At 31.2% G+C, this 17,601-nt stretch overlaps 1 protein-coding gene across 2 annotated transcripts in view; it reads left to right on the plus strand.

Annotated features, from left to right (window-relative positions):
* LOC145252516 (uncharacterized) overlaps window positions 1-17,601 on the plus strand; it is a 49,313-nt gene that overhangs the window by 23,597 nt on the left and 8,115 nt on the right. Inside the window, exons 2-4 of one of the 2 annotated variants that reach the window (XM_080112063.1) lie at window positions 6,908-7,047; window positions 14,690-14,767; window positions 15,858-15,909. In XM_080112063.1, the coding sequence (XP_079968189.1) occupies window positions 6,958-7,047; window positions 14,690-14,767; window positions 15,858-15,909 (220 nt within the window). In that variant the 5' untranslated portion in view covers window positions 6,908-6,957. Of the gene's footprint in view, window positions 1-6,828; window positions 7,048-14,689; window positions 14,768-15,857; window positions 15,910-17,601 lie in introns of those variants that run through there. The other variant, XM_080112062.1, reaches the window with a different exon arrangement.

Consider the following 17,601-nt stretch of genomic DNA (forward strand, 5'->3'; position numbering starts at 1 on the left):
GATTTTTAATAACTCAAAAACTATTAGGAGTTGAAAAATGAAATTGGTATGAGCTCATCCTACACGATTAATCAAATCTTTATGCATTTAAGACTATGGCACCAGTTTCATTTTTCTACCTGGAATAGTTCATGAGATATACGCATTTGTAATGTTCCCAAGACTTTTGAAACACCCTGTATATAAGTACTTTAACAAATATGCGATGCTGAGTCCTTCTATGAAATTTCTTTTTCTGATATTATATTGCCTTGCATATTTCTGTTTTTCTTAGGAGTATATGCACAAAAAAAAAAATTAGATATTGACATAATAATAATTGTATTTGCTGGACAAAACAGCTCTGTAAAAAATGTTTCAAAGTTTTAATATTCTGAAAGAAATGTTTAGTAAGAAAATGAATATTTAGAACTTAGAATGTAGCTAAACTTTTATTCTTTTATATATATAATTTCTGAACATTTCTGTATTTCACTTTTGATCATCTGAGTAAATTCTAATGCACATATAAGACTATTACACATGCATATATTTAATTTTATATACCAAGAGTCATTATGTATAACTCTTTTGACAGATGTATGATTCAAACCCTGGACCCAAGTTACCATTTGTTGTTAAGATCCAGTGCAACTGACAGCCAACCATTATGAAATCAGAGAGAAATAAAGCATAGATTAACCATATTAAGTTCAAAATTTATATTATTTTATAATTTTATAATAGTTTCAAAACAAACATTTTACATATGTTTCTAGAAGAGTCGAATGTAAACAAATTTGATGAATTGTCTGATATTTTCCCTGCTTCCTTTGTTCCAACTCGTCTGACTCATTGGTCTAGTGGTCTTCACAAATTTGCCGTTTTGATATCTCTTTATAATATAGTTTCCTATTCCAGTAGCTTATTCCCAAAATCTGTAGATTTGTAGAGATTTCTTTTTGCTGGCTGTTTTCCTCCTACCTATGACCTTGATCTTTTCAAGGTTAAGGTCTCCTGTTTTTCAATAATCATCTTTCGTTCTTTCTAGCTCTTTACATCAAATGGTTTCATGCCTCGTCTGGAACCATTTCCATGAAAAATAAAATAAAACACATTATTTATTTTTCAGCAAGAAACAGATTCACTTTGCAGAATGGACACAATAGGTTTGCTTAAATTTTATTCATTTTTTTGTGTTGTATTTTTATTTTTTATCATTTATCAGTGATTTTATATTCTTATAAACTTCAAACTTGTAAAAAAAAACAAAAAAAACAATAAAAACAGATTTTATCGCTTTAGAGTTTGTGTTCCTTGATAGAAGCGCTGGTTGAGTTTGAATAAAATAAATACGTATTAGATACGTTGTTTTGGCTTCAAACGTATCTAAAACGTGTTTATTTTATCCAGATTTTATCCCAGTTTAATTTATTTGTATAAGCTTATAAAATAACATTTTATCTAAAAAAAAATTAATTTTTCTTCAGAAAATTAATTTTACCTCTCCTGGAACAGGTATCTGTTCTGTCTGCCTGCTTCCAACCTGACTACAACTTGGATGTCTTCAAGTCCAACGTTAACAAATTCCTAATGAATCACCCCCTTAAGTAAACACTTCATCAAATCTCCACAATAACGTACTGTACTTGCAATAACCCTTATCCCTGGGTGGCTTCTTGGCCACCGTGTAAAAAAAAAAAAGAAGGTATTCGTCTAGTTTTATCTAAATTAATAATAATAATAATAATAATAATAATGATAAAAAACTATTGTTTTTAAAAATATCTTTATTGTATCGATATAAAATTCGAGTAGCTATCGTAGAAAGAACCAATCACACACTGCCTAACAAAACAAAGAACCAATCACAAACTGCTTAGCAAAACAAAGAACCAATCATAGACTGCTTAGCAAAACAAAGAACCAATCACAAACTGCCTTACAAAACAAAAAACTGATCACAAATTGCCTAACAAAACCAGCTTGATTGAAGAGTCCACATAGGTTTGAACATCCTTTCTCTTTTGTTCTGACCTTTGCAGAAGCAAGACTGCTATAAAGAGCCTTTAATACGTATAGGAAAGTGTCAAGCAACAGAAGAACAGTTATGAATACATAAAGGTCAGAAGAGTTTTAAAAATATCTTCACAAAATCCTGCAAAAAGAAATCGTTAAAAATTTGGCACTAAAGCCAATGCCCACACTATACAAAGAAAGAATAGAGCAGTCTAATTCAGTCCCGACCAATATCAACAAATTGTTATCACAAAATATTATATAGTTTAAATGAGCTACTCTTCATGTGAAATAAACACTACCTAAAACAACTCGTGGAAGAAAATATTCACCACACACGCGCGTGCGCACACACACACACTTTTCATACTCACACATCAGCAGTAGCTTAACACTTGCTGAAAATGTTCCAACTGGAATATTTCTGGATTCACTTCACCGTCGTATAAACTCGCTATACTTTCTGTTGTGTGGTAAATAAATATCTATAATTTATTTGTACAAATTACTTTGTTAATTTATTTAATTTGCGTGAAATCTGTAGCAAACGAATTGCAACGAACACAAGCAGGAGCGAATTTTTGCGGGTGAAGATTTTAAATACACTTCCTTTCTGTCTTGTCCAATCAGACGCCAACTGTCAGTCATGTGACCGAATTTATAAAAGGTTAAACCGGCAACACACTCTCTCTTTCTTCACAGATCTTGGACTGGCAACAATTCTACATGCAACGGACTTGTCACTCCCAACTTCTCTCTTGGGACTCAACAGAACTCACCCGACCTTTGGGCTCGGGATTCGACTAGCCAACATGGCTACCTTCACACACGGACTTTAATGTGATGCACACACGAACTCTCTTACAGTATTGTCTCTAATCTTTTGTGACACACGTTTCTACTACTAACTTTAATGGAGACAAATAATACATCATGGCTTTGGACCATAACTTCAGCACACACACATGAACACATTTCTCTTTCAAAAGGCGTTCTAATCTTTAATCTACGTTGCCAACAGTTATTATAGGTGCCACAGGGCTTATGAAGAAGAACCTGAAGCCCTACCTAACTAATATTCCTGGTGAACCAAGTGCAAAATAGATCCAGACAATTGCATTTAAGGGAACAATGAGGATACTAAAAAGAGCTCTCGGTGTGTTTCAATAAAAAGCAGGGCAATGTTGGCAGCTGGTTTGGCTACCCCATACCCAGCGTTAAAATCTTCAAAGGAAGAAAATTAAAAAAAAAAAAAAAAAGAACACTTTTCAACGACTAACCCTTTTCTCTATACAAGTCAAACTAACAAAGATAATCGATAAAGCTGTTTTTAAATGTTAGAATGAGACTTATTGTCTTTCTTATTCGACAAATCCTATACACATTCTTATTCCTATTTGTGTTCTAGGCACACATAAGTTTAAACAAGGCACACTATGTCCACGTCAAGTAAGCACTACCTAAAACAACTTGTGGGAGAAAATACGCACACAAACTCAACTGTTCATGCGCACGCATCAGCAGTAGCTTAACACGCATTGAAAATATTTCATTTGAGACATTTTTAAATTTTAAATTCCCCATCGTAGAACAAACTTTTGAATCCGCTACACTTTCTGATGCTTTGTGAATAAAGTTTAAATAATTCCTTTGTATGAACCACATTGTTGATTCATTTAAGTTGTATTAATTCCTCTACAGATTATTGTAAAGAAACAAAAACCTCAAAACAAGGAGGAAGAGGAGAAGGAAATCAACATGGACTTAATACTTCTGACTGGCTTTTGTCTAAAGTGAGTTTGGATAAAACAAGAAACATGTGAAAATGCATCTCTTTATCTTAGATTTGAAATACAAAAAAAATAGTTATAGGGCATGATTGGAGAAAGAGCCATACAGGCGACTCCTTGTGGCAAATGTATTTAACTAAAAAGGGTGATAACTCTAGCTGGGGCAATATCGTGCTAGCAACTGCAGTCTATAATTAAGCCTAATTATAAACTTAGTATATAATCAATCTTTATATCAGTTCTAAATTCAAACAGCAGTTTATTTTTGAAAAAAAAAAATAGAATTACAAATAATTTAAGAGTTTGAATGCAATATGTGATAAATCCATTTTATTTTTTTTATTATTGAAAAATTGATACTGATCCAGAATCTGACCCAAGATCGCATTTGCATCTTACAATAGTTTACGATAAGCAACCGGAAAAGTAGCTGAAAAAAAACAAAAAAACCACAAACGCTGAGACGATAAATTCCAAATGATGTAAACCAAACTTTAACAAAAGAAGACTTCTTGTTTTCTTATTCTACAAATCTTATGTTCTTATTCCTAAGTAAACTTAAGCATAAGAAAGAAATATTTTGGATTTTTTAAAAATAAAACTATATTAAATTTATTTTTTTCAATAAATGTTTTAAAGAAATTCAATTTTTTCTTTTGTTTTAAAGACGAAAAGATGTAAACAGCTATCAACAAAAATCAGTTTTTTTTTCATCGGAAGTATCTAAGACTTTTTTTGTAAGAAAACTTTCAATGAAATAAGTGTCTTTTTGTAATGACGAACATAAGTTTTTTTTTTTAATGGAAACAACTATGATCAAAAACAATTTTTTCCCCAAGAAAAATATCAGAAACGTTTTTTTTTTTTTTTTCATATTAATATAAACAGTTTTGTTGTCTGCTGAAAGCTGACTGCTAATTGACTAATCGCATTGGCTTTTTTCCAGTAGCTTATCGCAAACTGTTAAAAGATGCAGACGTGACATGGGATCGAGTTTTGGATCATTATCGTAAAATTAAACTATAAAAGGACGAACACATCAAATCTAAATATCGACAAAAAACTTATTTAACTATAAGCGTGACGAAATTATGCCAATATCACATTATGCAATTATGCATTTTTGGATGTTGTGGAGTATGGAAATGCAATAATTTTGTAGCGAATACTTTGAGATTTGAGTTTAAAAATATATAATCATTAATTTGCATATGAGCGAAATGGCTGCGTTAAGAAGAACAAATTGTGGAGTAAAAAAGTAAATTTTTTTGGCGGTGAAGAGAATATCTCCAAGTGCTGCCAATTTTTATTTTTATAAGCTGTCTCGGATAGAAATTAAAGTTGTTAATTATGATTTGAAAATCGGACTTTTTTTTAGAATCAAGATCGTCATGTTATTGAGAAATGTAAATTACAATTTGAGAGTCTGTCTTTTGTAGAATTGGGATTATCACGTTATCGAAAAGTGTTAATTACGATTTGAGAGTTTGACTTTTTGAGAATTGAAATCGTCATGTTATTGAGAAATGTTAATTACGATTTGAGAGTCTGACTTTTTGAGAATTGAAATCGTCATATTATTGAGAAATGTTAATTACGATTTGAGAGTCTGGCTTTTTGAGAATTGAAATCGTCATATTATTGAGAAATGTTAATTACGATTTGAGAGTCTGGCTTTTTGAGAATTGAAATCGTCATGTTATTGAGAAATGTTAATTACGATTTGAACGTCTGGCTTTTTGAGAATTGAAATCGTCATGTTATTGAGAACTGTTAATTACGATTTTTGAGTCTGATTTTGGAGATTTGGGATCGTCACGCTATTGAAAGGTGTTAATTACGATGTGAGAGTTTGATATTTTGAGAATTGGGATCGTCATGTTATTGAGAAGTGTTAATTTCATTAAGCGAGTCGAGTGATTAGGCTATTAGCCGCTGAGAGAACAAGTTGAACTTAAATGTTGGCACGAATTACGGAAAGGGAGAACTGCCAGTTTCTATTGTAGTGACCGTCGCGACAATCAAATTAGTTTCTCTCTTGTTTCCCCAAGAACTGGATGTCAGAATAACTCCACCACTGAGAGGCGTTAAAACCCCCCATCTTGAATTTGCGGGCCATGCACATGCACCTAAATCTTCATGGAAAATTACCATACTGAATGGGAATTTAATTCTCCCTTTTTAAACAATGTTATTTCGAACTACTGTTTTTTTTTTTTTTTTATGTAATGAACACACGTACGCTTTTGCCCTCATGATTATGGACTGTTCATTTTTGCTCTCAGAAAATAATCACATTTATTGCAAACCATGTGTGACACTCTGGACACAGAAAAATCAGTGATTTTAAATCCATGCTATTCTCACGAAACCCTCATTTAGCTAATCCTCCATAATGAACACTCATTACAAGAAAACACTTACGCTGGAATGATTTCAGCTAATATTCTTGACGCGTAAATAAATGTTGTTTATTTCATATTAATACAGTGGTTTTTAGTTCTTTGTCAAGTGTCATTATTTTCTGGAATTATTTCTATTTTTATTATTTTTTATATGCGTGAGGATGTGATCTGGTGACACCCTTCCACTAATCGGCGATCTGCGTTAAATTTACCTTTAACGGTCCCTTGTATACCCTACTGCTTTCGACTTCAAGAGATTTCTGCACCTGCAACGTCGGTCCTAAAAATTGATGGATCCCGATTTTTAATTGGTGAACGCTGACTCACACCCTTACAAGTTAGTGACTCCACAGTCTGGACTACAGCTTGGATGTGTTCAAGTCCAACGTTAACAAATTCCTAATGAACCGCCCCCTTAAGTAAACACTTCATCAAATCTCCACACTAACGTAATGTTCTTGCAATAACCCTTATCCCTGAGTGGCTTCCGGGTCTTGATAAGTGGTGACCACTGTGTAAAAAAAAAAACAAACAAAAAAAAAAAAAACAGATTAGTAACTCCTCCATGCGTCCTTCACTATGTAGGTTACAATTTTTGAAAATGACATTCATTGCGTTTTGCAGTTAAACTTTTATTTATTTATTTTTTTATATACCTTTTTGCATTTTTAAATATTAATAACCAAATAATGATTTTTGTTTGTACTGTTTCAGGGTCAATTCAGATCGTTTATAATTTAACTGAAAATGGATTTTGTGTTAATATGAAAAATTTGATGGGAAATACGAAATACGAAGTTGGAATCCTAAATTGTATGTCGGGCTTCAGCACGTGCCAGAAAATTCTTGATTTGGTGAGTCCATGAACAAAGCTTCTTTCTTAGAAGTGCACGCCTGTGGAACTCTCTTCCCTTTCCCTACTTTCCTGCTGACTACAATATGGTCGTCTTTAAGCACGGCCACCGAGAGTAAGTGGTGGTGATGGTGATGCTTTAAGTCCAACGTAAACAAGTTCCTGATGAGCCGTCCCCTTTTCCACTACTAACGATTACTACGATATTGTTTCAACACTCATTAACACTTATCCCCGAGTGGCCTCCAGGCCTTGATAAGCAGTGACTTCTTTGTATAAAAAAAAAAAAAATCTCGATTTTAAAAACAGGAAAAAAAGTTTTTGTCAGTTTCCTTTATTTCTTGTTCTGGTGAAAGTGTTTTAGGAAATTGTTATAGTGTAAGCTGATCCACCCTTTTCAAGAATAATGGAATCGCCCAGAGACGTTAGCAATTCACGCCATTAAAAGCACCCCCCCCCCCAAAAAAAACCCTAGAGTGAATATGGTGATTGAAGATTCTAGCTAAGAAAATCATAGACATATAAAAGGTACAGTGACAAGGATGACCAGAGACCCCCCCCCCATCACCAACACATTGGAATGACCTAGTGCTTAATTTATTTTTGTGTTTTTCAGAAATAAATAATTTTTCACAGTGTAGTTTCAAGTTAATTCTGTCCTTAGTCAGTGAAGGGGAAACCCTTTCAGACTAAGGAAATTAAAATTTGTCTCCTAATCCAGAGTGCCCCTTTCTGGGAGCTGGATATTCCCCACATTAAAAACGATCTCGTGTCTAACTCTGCCCTTATGAGGGAGCAAATAAATATGGGCAATTCACACCATTCATTTGGTGTTGGTTTGAGATTGAAGACACACAAATGCTACTCGAAACTGAGCTATTCTAGTTGTAAGATTTCGGGGGGGGGGGTAGTCTGTTGGGTGTATATCTCATTACGTGTGTCTCTTTGTCTGTATCTGTGTATGTCATCGTGATACATCAAGTGTGTGTATGCATAAACATGTGATGAAGTTCACCATAACTTTTTTCTGTTATCTTGGTTTTCTGTGATTGATTCTTCTCGTCACTTGTCGATGAACTGTAAAGAGCATCTAAGACGAAAACACGTCGCCGATTTTCTGGCATATATCACTTTATTTGGTCTACAGGTGAATAATCTCTCGCACTGTTGACTCAAGCTTTTTTGCATTTATTTTTCCGCTGCAGTTTTGTGCCAACTTCGACGTATCGTTTCCGCCCCAAATCGGAAATCAGATTGAACTTACATGCAAGAGATATCTTCCTCTCTTTCTTTCATGCTCTCCCTCTTTCTTTCTTTCCATGTTTTCTTCTTTCTTTCCATGTTTTCTTTCAAACGACCTGTGACTGTTTCAGGTACTATCATCGACCTCAACTACAGAGTTTGACATACGTTAGCCTTAACCCTTAAACTTTTGTTGTACTAACCAACCTTCACAGCGAAATCACAATTTTCAACATGCTGGCATAACCTGGGATATATTACATATCATAGTAACCTTTTATCTGGTTGGCTAAGGCATACATTCTGAGTAATCCTAGAAGGTCTACCTTTCGAGGTCTTGCCTTCTTGTTTGGGGTGGAGTAATTTTATTGTTTACTGTCTGAGGCGCCTTGACCAGGGAATGTCCACAGGGCTGCTTAGACAATTTTTAAAAGACCAGAGTGCCCCTTCTTTAGGGGTGCTAGCTTGACTCTCTCCACCTTCCGATCTTGTGAAGTGCGGTGAGAAGGAAGTAAATACTGCAATCCATGGCAGTTATGGCCCCAGAATCATGACATATACTTCTGTAACATCCTCTTGTTAATAGACTTTTTTGTTAATTATAATTATGTGCTGATTATGACCAGCCTGCCAAACGACAAAAGAAATCAAGTATGAAAATTGTTTCTATTACTTGTTTTGATCAGCCTATTGTTCTCATTTTGAGTGTTATTTATGCAACATTTTGGTCAGTGTAGCCTCCGACCTTCGTCTTGGAAAAGAAAAGAGAAAAGTTACTGGCTCCGTAGATGGTTTTGTATTCTTGGATTCGTTTTTGTTTTTGTTGTGTATTTGTTTTTGTTTTGTTTTCGTTTCTGTTTTGTTTTTGTTTTTGCTTTTGTTTTGTTTTTGCTTTGTTTTTGTTTTTTGTTTCGTTTTTGTTTTGTTTTTGTTTTGTTTAGTTTTTGTTTTTGTTTTGTTTTTGTTTTGCTTTTGTTTTTGTTTGGTTTTTGTTTTGTATTTGTTTCGGTTTTGTTTTTATTTTGTTTTTGTTTTGTTTAGTTTTTGTTTTGTTTTTATTTTGTTTTTGTTTTGGTTTTGTTTTTGTTTAGTTTTTTTTTGTTTTGTTTTTATTTTGTTTTTGTTTAGTTTTTATTTTGTTTTTGTTTAGTTTTTGTTTTTGTTTTTGTTTTTTTTATTTTGTTTTGGTTTTGGTTTTGTTTTTGTTTAGTTTCTGTTTTGTTTTTTTTGTTTTTGTTTTGTTTTTATTTTGTTTTTGTTTTGTTTTTATTTTTGTTTTGTTTTTGTTTTGTTTTTATTTTGTTTTTATTTTGTTTTTGTTTAGTTTTTGTTTTTGTTTTGTTTTTGTTTTTGTTTTGTTTTTGCTTTGATTTTATTTTTGTTTTGTTTTTGTTTTGTTTAGTTTTTGTTTTTGTTTTTGTTTTGTTTTTGTTTTCGTTTTTGTTTTGCTTTTGTTTTTGTTTTGTTTTTGCCTTGTTTTTGTTTTTGTTTTGTTTTTGTTTTGTTTAGTTTTGTTTTATGTTTTTGTTTTGTTTTTGTTTTGCTTTTGATTTTGTTTTGTTTTTGTTTTGTTTTTGTTTTGGTTTTGTTTTTGTTTTGTTTTTGTTTTGCTTTTGATTTTGTTTTGTTTTTGTTTTGTTTTTGTTTTGGTTTTGTTTTTGTTTTGTTTTTGTTTTTGTTTAGTTTTTGTTTTGTTTTTATTTTGTTTTGGTTTTGGTTTTGTTTTTGTTTAGTTTTTGTTTTTTTTGTTTTTGTTTTTATTTTGTTTTTGTTTAGTTTTTATTTTGTTTTTGTTTAGTTTTTATTTTGTTTTTGTTTAGTTTTTGTTTTGTTTAGTTTTTGTTTTGTTTTTGTTTTGTTTTTGTTTTGTTTTTGTTTTGGTTTAGTTTTTAGTTTTTTTATTTTGTTTTTGTTTAGTTTTTATTTTTGTTTTGTTTTTGTTTTGTTTTTATTTTGTTTTTGTTTTGTTTTTATTTTGTTTTTGTTTAGTTTTCGTTTTTGTTTTGTTTAGTTTTTGTTTTTGTTTTTGCTTTTGTTTTGGTTTTCGTTTTTGTTTTGTTTTTGTTTTGTTTTTATTTTGTTTTTGTTTTGTTTTTATTTTGTTTTTGTTTAGTTTTCGTTTTTGTTTTGTTTAGTTTTTGTTTTTGTTTTTGCTTTTGTTTTTGTTTTCGTTTTTGTTTTGTTTTTGTTTTGTTTTTGTTTTGTTTTTGTTTTTGTTTTGTTTTTGTTTTGTTTAGTTTTTGTTTTTGTTTTTGTTTTGTTTTTGTTTTGCTTTTGTTTTTGTTTTGTTTTTGTTTTGTTTTTGTTTTTATTTTTTCTTCATTTTGTTTTTGTTTTTGTTTAGTTCTTGTTTTGTTTTTATTTTGTTTTTGTTTTGGTTTTGTTTTTGTTTAGTTTTTGTTTTGTTTGTTTTTTGTTTTTGTTTTTGTTTAGTTTTATTTTGTTTTTGTTTAGTTTTTGTTTTTGTTTTGTTTTTGTTTTGTTTTTATTTTGTTTTTGTTTTAGTTTTGTTTTTGTTTAGTTTTTTTTTTGTTTTTGTTTTTTTTGTTTTGTTTTTGTTTTGTTTTTATTTTGTTTTTGTTTTGTTTTTGTTTTTATTTTTGTTTTGTTTTTATTTTGTTTTTGTTTTGTTTTTATTTTGTTTTTGTTTAGTTTTTGTTTTGTTTTTGTTTTTGTTTTTGTTTTGTTTTTTCTTTGTTTTTGTTTTTGTTTTTGTTTTGTTTTTGTTTTGTTTAATTTTTGTTTTTGTTTTGTTTTTGTTTTGTTTAATTTTTGTTTTTGTTTGTTTTTTTTTTTTGTTTTGTTTAGTTTTTGTTTTTGTTTTGTTTTTGTTTTGTTTTTATTTTGTTTTTGTTTTGGTTTTGTTTTTGTTTAGTTTTTTTTTTCTTTGTTTTTGTTTTGTGTCTCTTTTGCTGTGGTTTCGTATGTGTAAAAACATTTGGTTGACAAGAGGGGGTAACTTTAATAAAGTCTTATTTTACCATTGAAATTTTAAGGAGGGTTTATAATTTTTTTTAATAATTAGAGGTTGCAATATACTTCTAATATCTATGCTCAGTCTGCTTAGTATTTTTTTTTTTTAGCATATGTGCTGCTTCTTTAAGTCGTCTTACTCTCCATCTTACATCTCTGTCAATTATTTTGCCATCGTTCCATAAAGGGAAGCGTGTTTCTTTTTCTTTCCCTATGTGATCAACTAGTCCTCACTTTTCAACCTTCCCCGTGTCAAAAGAAAATTGTTCTTTGAACCCCACCAAATGCATCAAAAGTCGCAGTGGAAATAATGATTATTTTGTGATTATACTTGAAGTATCCGTCATTATTGAGTAATTGCTAATGAGGGTGGGGGAAACATCCCAGAGTTTTTATTTCTTAGTGCAGAATTTCCAAACAATGAAGCTTAGATTTACGTTTCTGAATTTCTGAGATAAAGATTGGTTTTTAATTTTATTTATTGCGGACTATTATCCTCATCTTTTTCTTAGTTGTTTGACGACCTTTCAGTCAACTATTCCTCTGGCCTTCGTCAGGTGGTAACCATGATGGATAGGAACTCTGAATCTCCTGACTGCATTCACTGTAATTACTGCCTTCCGTAGTTATTGTTGTCTCACCACGTTTTGACCAAGTAAGCCTTTGGCCGGCTTTGGGTAGGATTGAAACTGCTATCTTCAGACAATTCTCACCTGGAACCATAGAGATTCAACGTCTCTATAAACTGCACCATGGGCCAAAGGAATAATTGGCCAAAACCTCATGAAACAGTAAAGAAAAAGATTAAGATAATAGTCCGCAATAAATAAAATTAATAAATAATACTCATCTCAATTAATTCCAATTAAAAATAATATAAGGATTGGTTATTCGTATTATTTCGATCTTCTTTTAGCTGTATATGTATTTCTCTCACCTCCTCTCACTCTATTTTGATTCAACCACTCTCTAATATTTCTTAATGTTTCTGTGATCATTTAGAAAAAGAGTGACTCTCTCTCTCTCTCTCTTTTTTTTTCAGTGTAGTTGTATAATTTACATAAATGTGTGTATATATACACCATAAGCACATATGTAAATTAAATGACAAAATAACGTTTCTGGTGCAAGGATTCAAGGATGCATAGCACAGTGGTTAAAGTACTTGGAAAATACAGTAGATAAAGTGACATTCTTCCGATGATTAAAGTTCAATCCTCAGTGTGGGCGACCTAAAACACAACTGCAAATTACTTAGAACTTCTATCCATTCATGGCTGATGGAACAAGAGCATGTTGCCCCCATGAATTAAATAAAGGGTCCTGTTCGAAATTCTGTGCAGATTCTTGAGTTCAACAGAAAATTTCTCAAGATATACCTGAAGAAGGTTGGAAGTTACATCGACCAAAACGCCCGCACAACAGCGCAGTTACTACCTTTAAAAGCATACCTGATAAAATTGACCACGTCCTATCTCCTTATCCTTCAGCTAACATTCACATAAGTGGAGACTTCAATGTTCACAATGTGGAATGGTTAACCCACTCAAGCAAGACCGATGATGAGGGGAGGTTCTGTCACGATTTCTCCATTGCTTATTACCTCACTCAGATTGTTCACGAACCCACCCGTGTGCCCGACATTGACGGCCAGTATGCGAGTCTCCTAGACCTTTTTCTCACAACTTGCCCTGGACTATGTTCAGTTTCCGTTCTGTCTCCAACAGAAAATTTCTCAAGTTGCAAAAGATACACCTGAAGAAGGTCGGAGGATACATCGACCAAAACGTTGTGAAAATGGCCCTCAAGAAGAGAACAATAGTTCAAAGAATCTAAATAATACGAAAAAGAACAAATCTGTTGTTGTTTATTATTATTATTATTATTATTATTATTATTATTATTATTATAATAATAATAATAATAATAATAATAATAATAATAATAAAAATAAAAATTAAAATTAAAAAAAAAAGAAGTAAACAGTATCATTTGGATTCATCGGACTACTGTTTTCACCTTGAGTATCATTTTCATAACATTTCGGTCAATGTAACCTCCGACCATCGTCAGGTGTATCTTGTCAAACTTGAGAATGCTTTTGTCAAACTCTGGAATTTGGACGGAACCCTTTATTTACATTCACAAAGGTAGCATTCCGTCAGCCATGATTGGATAGAGGTCCTAAGTAATTCGCAGTTGTATTTTACGTATTATTTTGGATTCTTTGAACTACTGTTCTCATCTTGAGTGTCATTTTCACAACTCAAGTGAGAATGGTAGTCTGAAGAATACAAATAATATTAAGTTTGGATTTGTTAAAAAAAATTTTGCTATAATAAATCTGCAATTATTTTTTCATGCAAAATTTTTTTTTTTTAATTAATATCAGTTTCGTTGATTGTTTTTTTTTTTTTTAGGTATGTAGTCTTATGAACGTGCATGTATGTGTTTGCTGCACAGGTCGTGATCATCCCACTCGTTCTTTGTTGCAACACTGACTGAAACAAAGAAATTCTCCTTCCAAGCAGCAACAAAAAAGAAAAACACAAACCCAGTTTAAATAAAACACAATTCCAGTTAAAAAAAACCCAAAAAAAACACCCAAAACAATCCCAGTTTAAAAAAAGACACAATCCCAGTTTAAAAAAGATAATTCCAAAAAAAAAAAAAACACAATCCCAATTAAAAAAAAAAAAGAAAGAAAGAAAGGACCAAGTAAAGATTAGATACACCGTAGCAGTAGACGAATACTGGCGAACATTTCAAGTGACACCGGTTGTTCGACCTTGACATTGCCGTTGGTTGTTTGTAAACACGTCAAATAGCAGACATGGTCGAATGTTCGCGAGCAAGATATTTTTAAAATATATTTACAAAACTTTTTAAGATTTAAAAGAAAAAATATATATTTACAAAACATTTTCTTTAATATTAAATATTTAGAAACCTTTTAAGGATTAAAAAAAAACTTTTTTTCTATTTACACAAAACTTTTTAGTGTAAGTAATAAAACGAACGTAAATTTAACAAAATATATTTAAATAAATGGGTGTCTTTTTGAGTGCGGATTTTTAATATATTTACAGAACTTTTTTATAAAACTAATAATAATTATTATTATGATTATAATAAAAATTATAATAATATTGTTGTTATTATTTTTAATTATGTTGTTATTTTTATTTTTTATTTTTGTTATTATTATGCTATTATTCTAGCCAGAATGGTTTTTCTCTACCTTTCTGAACTTATAATTAGAGATCTATTTTTGTAGTCACAAATTTGGCAGAGAATTGCTTGGTTTCTGGCATTCCAAAATTGTGATTCGCAGAAAACCAAAACAAATGTGACATTTTTACCAAAAGAAAATGAATCTGACAGAAGCTGCAACTGATAATTTTATTTATTATTTTTTTTCATTTCAGAGTTCATCTTCTGCTAACACAGATTGTCTCCTCCTTAACTATTCATGTCTCACTTGTGGAAACGATGAAGCAATCTCTGTGAGTTGTTTCTTTTTCTTCCCTTTGCTTCACGATTTCTTCATTTTTTTTTTTTAAATTTACGAAAGTAGTTGTGAGCAGGACTTGGCGGACGATTACAGGAAAAATGGCCGCAGATGACATTAAAATTTTCCACAGTTCTCAGCGATTTTCCAGAATAAAAAATAAAGTGAAAAAATAAATACGCAACAAATAAATCTTACCAAACGCAAGCTAAGTTACTCTCCTACATATCTGGATAAGTTTTTTTTTTTTTGTGTGTGTGTTTTTATTTATTTTCGTTTTAGTTATTAAAATCTTCTATATAAATAAAACAGTAGATGTATGTATGTGTGTGTGTGTCCATCTGTGTATAAGTATTTAACCGATAAACTCTTAAATTACTGGTCACAGCACTGAAATTAACAGGAAATAGTAGTCATACAACAAAGATGGTTTATAACGAGTAAAATCTTTGTTTGGATGGATGAATAACGCATATTGAAATATGTCAGCGAGTTGAAATGCAAAATGTTCATTTCAACTTGCTGACATATTTCTATTACTTTTGTGCACATGCAAATTCATTCATAGCTTGAAATGGTTTAATTTTAAATCTTTCTTATCTATCTGTCGATAGCTCACATTCTAGGAAATGCGGCTGGAGAACTAAATGTTTGGATTTCAATTCCAGTTGATGGCACCCAAGTTAATTTTTTTTTTTAACTTTTGAAATCAATAGCATATATTATGTACAATATAATATTCAATAAAGAATTGTCTCTGTAATAATAAATACGAAATCTGCATGAATTAAAAAAAATCGAAAATTAAACAAAATTATTATAGAAACATCTATTATATAAATCTTAGTTGTCTGTGTGTTTATGTATCTGCTAAAAACTTTTGTCATCCACATCAAACCTGCATGAACCTGGTACCGTTAGAAAGAACGATCTCTCGGATACATAATATCAAAAGATTAGAAAAAAATAGTCAATTATTTCATGTAGAAATGTTATTTTGTTTAGGGGGGGTGCAAGGAATGATTTTATTCTTCAATATCATATGATTTTTCTGCAAAAAAAACGTTCTATTTTTGTTCTTTTAGGTTCAGGATTTTTCACATGGAAGGACAATTCTTCGTCGAATCAATAAACCAGGTGATTATTATTTTAATTATTGAATTTGTCGTTCATTCGTTAATGTTAATAATGACAATGTTTGACAAAGTAGAACCTTTAAAACGCTAATATTTATTAGAATCCCCCAAAAATGCCATTTATGAATTTTTGAGATAAAGATTAATTATTCGTATTATTTGGATTCTTCAGACTATTGTTCTCATCTTGAGTGTTATTTTCACAATGTTTCTGTTGATGTAACCTCCGACCTTCCTCAGGTTTATCTTTTCAAACTTGGGAATCTTTCTATCAGATTCAAGAATCTTTTTGTCTAACTTGGGAATTTGTATGGAATTTCAAACTAAATCCACGAGGATAGCAATCTCTTGTTCCGTCAGCTATGATCGGGTAGAAGTCCTAAACAATTCACAGTTTTATTCTGAGTATTACCCACACTTAGGATTGAACTTTTAACCTCCAGAAGGGTGTAACTTCACAATTAATTTTATCAAGTAACTTATCCACTATGCCATGGGTCGTCAAGATGAAAACAGCAGTCCGAAGAACCCGAAAAAGTTAAGTGATTTCAGCTTTATTCAACTGAAATTGGCATACATTTAATATCTTGTCAAATTTTCCATGATAAACGAAAATAACAATTCATCTGACTAACCGATATTTGATTCTAACTAACCATTTTTTATTTTTTTATTTTTTCAGCATGTTCTTTAGATTAATAAAAGTGTAATTCACTTGAGTTTCTTTCCGAAAATGATTATTCTATAAGGAAGATCATTACAATGGCGACAATTAAATAATGACCCCAAAAGGCTAAATTGTAAGAAAAATAATTCTTTAACTTAAATGTAAAAAAATATGTGTTATCTTCCTTACATTTTGAGTTTTGCCCATCTCTTCTTGATGTACATATTATTTTTAAAAATTGTCTTAAATAAATAATAATCGGTATGTATCTAATTTATAATGTTATCTTGTCAGATATTCTATGTTAAACTTAAATAGTAATGTATCTGAAAAATCGATATTTGATTCTGACTGTCTATTTCTTCTTTTTCAACTTTGCAGCATGTTCTTCACTTTAAAAGTTTCTTTCCAAAAGCAATTATCCTGGCAAAGAACATTATTACAACAGAGACAATTTTTAATAATGATCTAAAAAGTCCCAAAATGTAAAGTAATTTAAAAGAGATTTAAAGGTAAAAATATACAATACAGAACTCCGAAAATGTGATAGTGATACATGTTCATTCACACAATTCTGAGGCAGCATGTTCAGGACTGCAGAACACCATGTGAAAGGAGATCGCTGGTGCATCTCTGAGCAAAGTGTAATTATGCAGAGGATCTAATGTGAATATATATCATCGCAGGTTTAGCTGCAGCACAGGATGGTATTTAAGCATTTCTGTGAGACAAGAAATATGAAATAATCTGTAGACAACAGAAGCAACTGTTACATTCCGATGAGAAGACGGCAGATCTAATCCAAGCAGATCATATACTCCAAAGAGAACAGGGTCCCAGCAGGGAATATGTAGTATATATCTAATGGCAGGACTCTGTAGACGCTCAAGAGAATTAGAGAACACCTTGCCGACTCTGATGGACACTAGAGGCCCGTATTCCAAGTAGGGATGAATCATTGACTTGTAAAGCCTAGTCAGCAAATTCTGTTGGAAGTTTCATGAAAAACCTATATCTAAGGTAAAT

The sequence above is a fragment of the Euprymna scolopes genome, chromosome 29 (genome assembly GCF_053919585.1).
Source record: "Euprymna scolopes isolate OS-2025 chromosome 29, ASM5391958v1, whole genome shotgun sequence".
NCBI lineage: Eukaryota > Metazoa > Mollusca > Cephalopoda > Sepiida > Sepiolidae > Euprymna > Euprymna scolopes.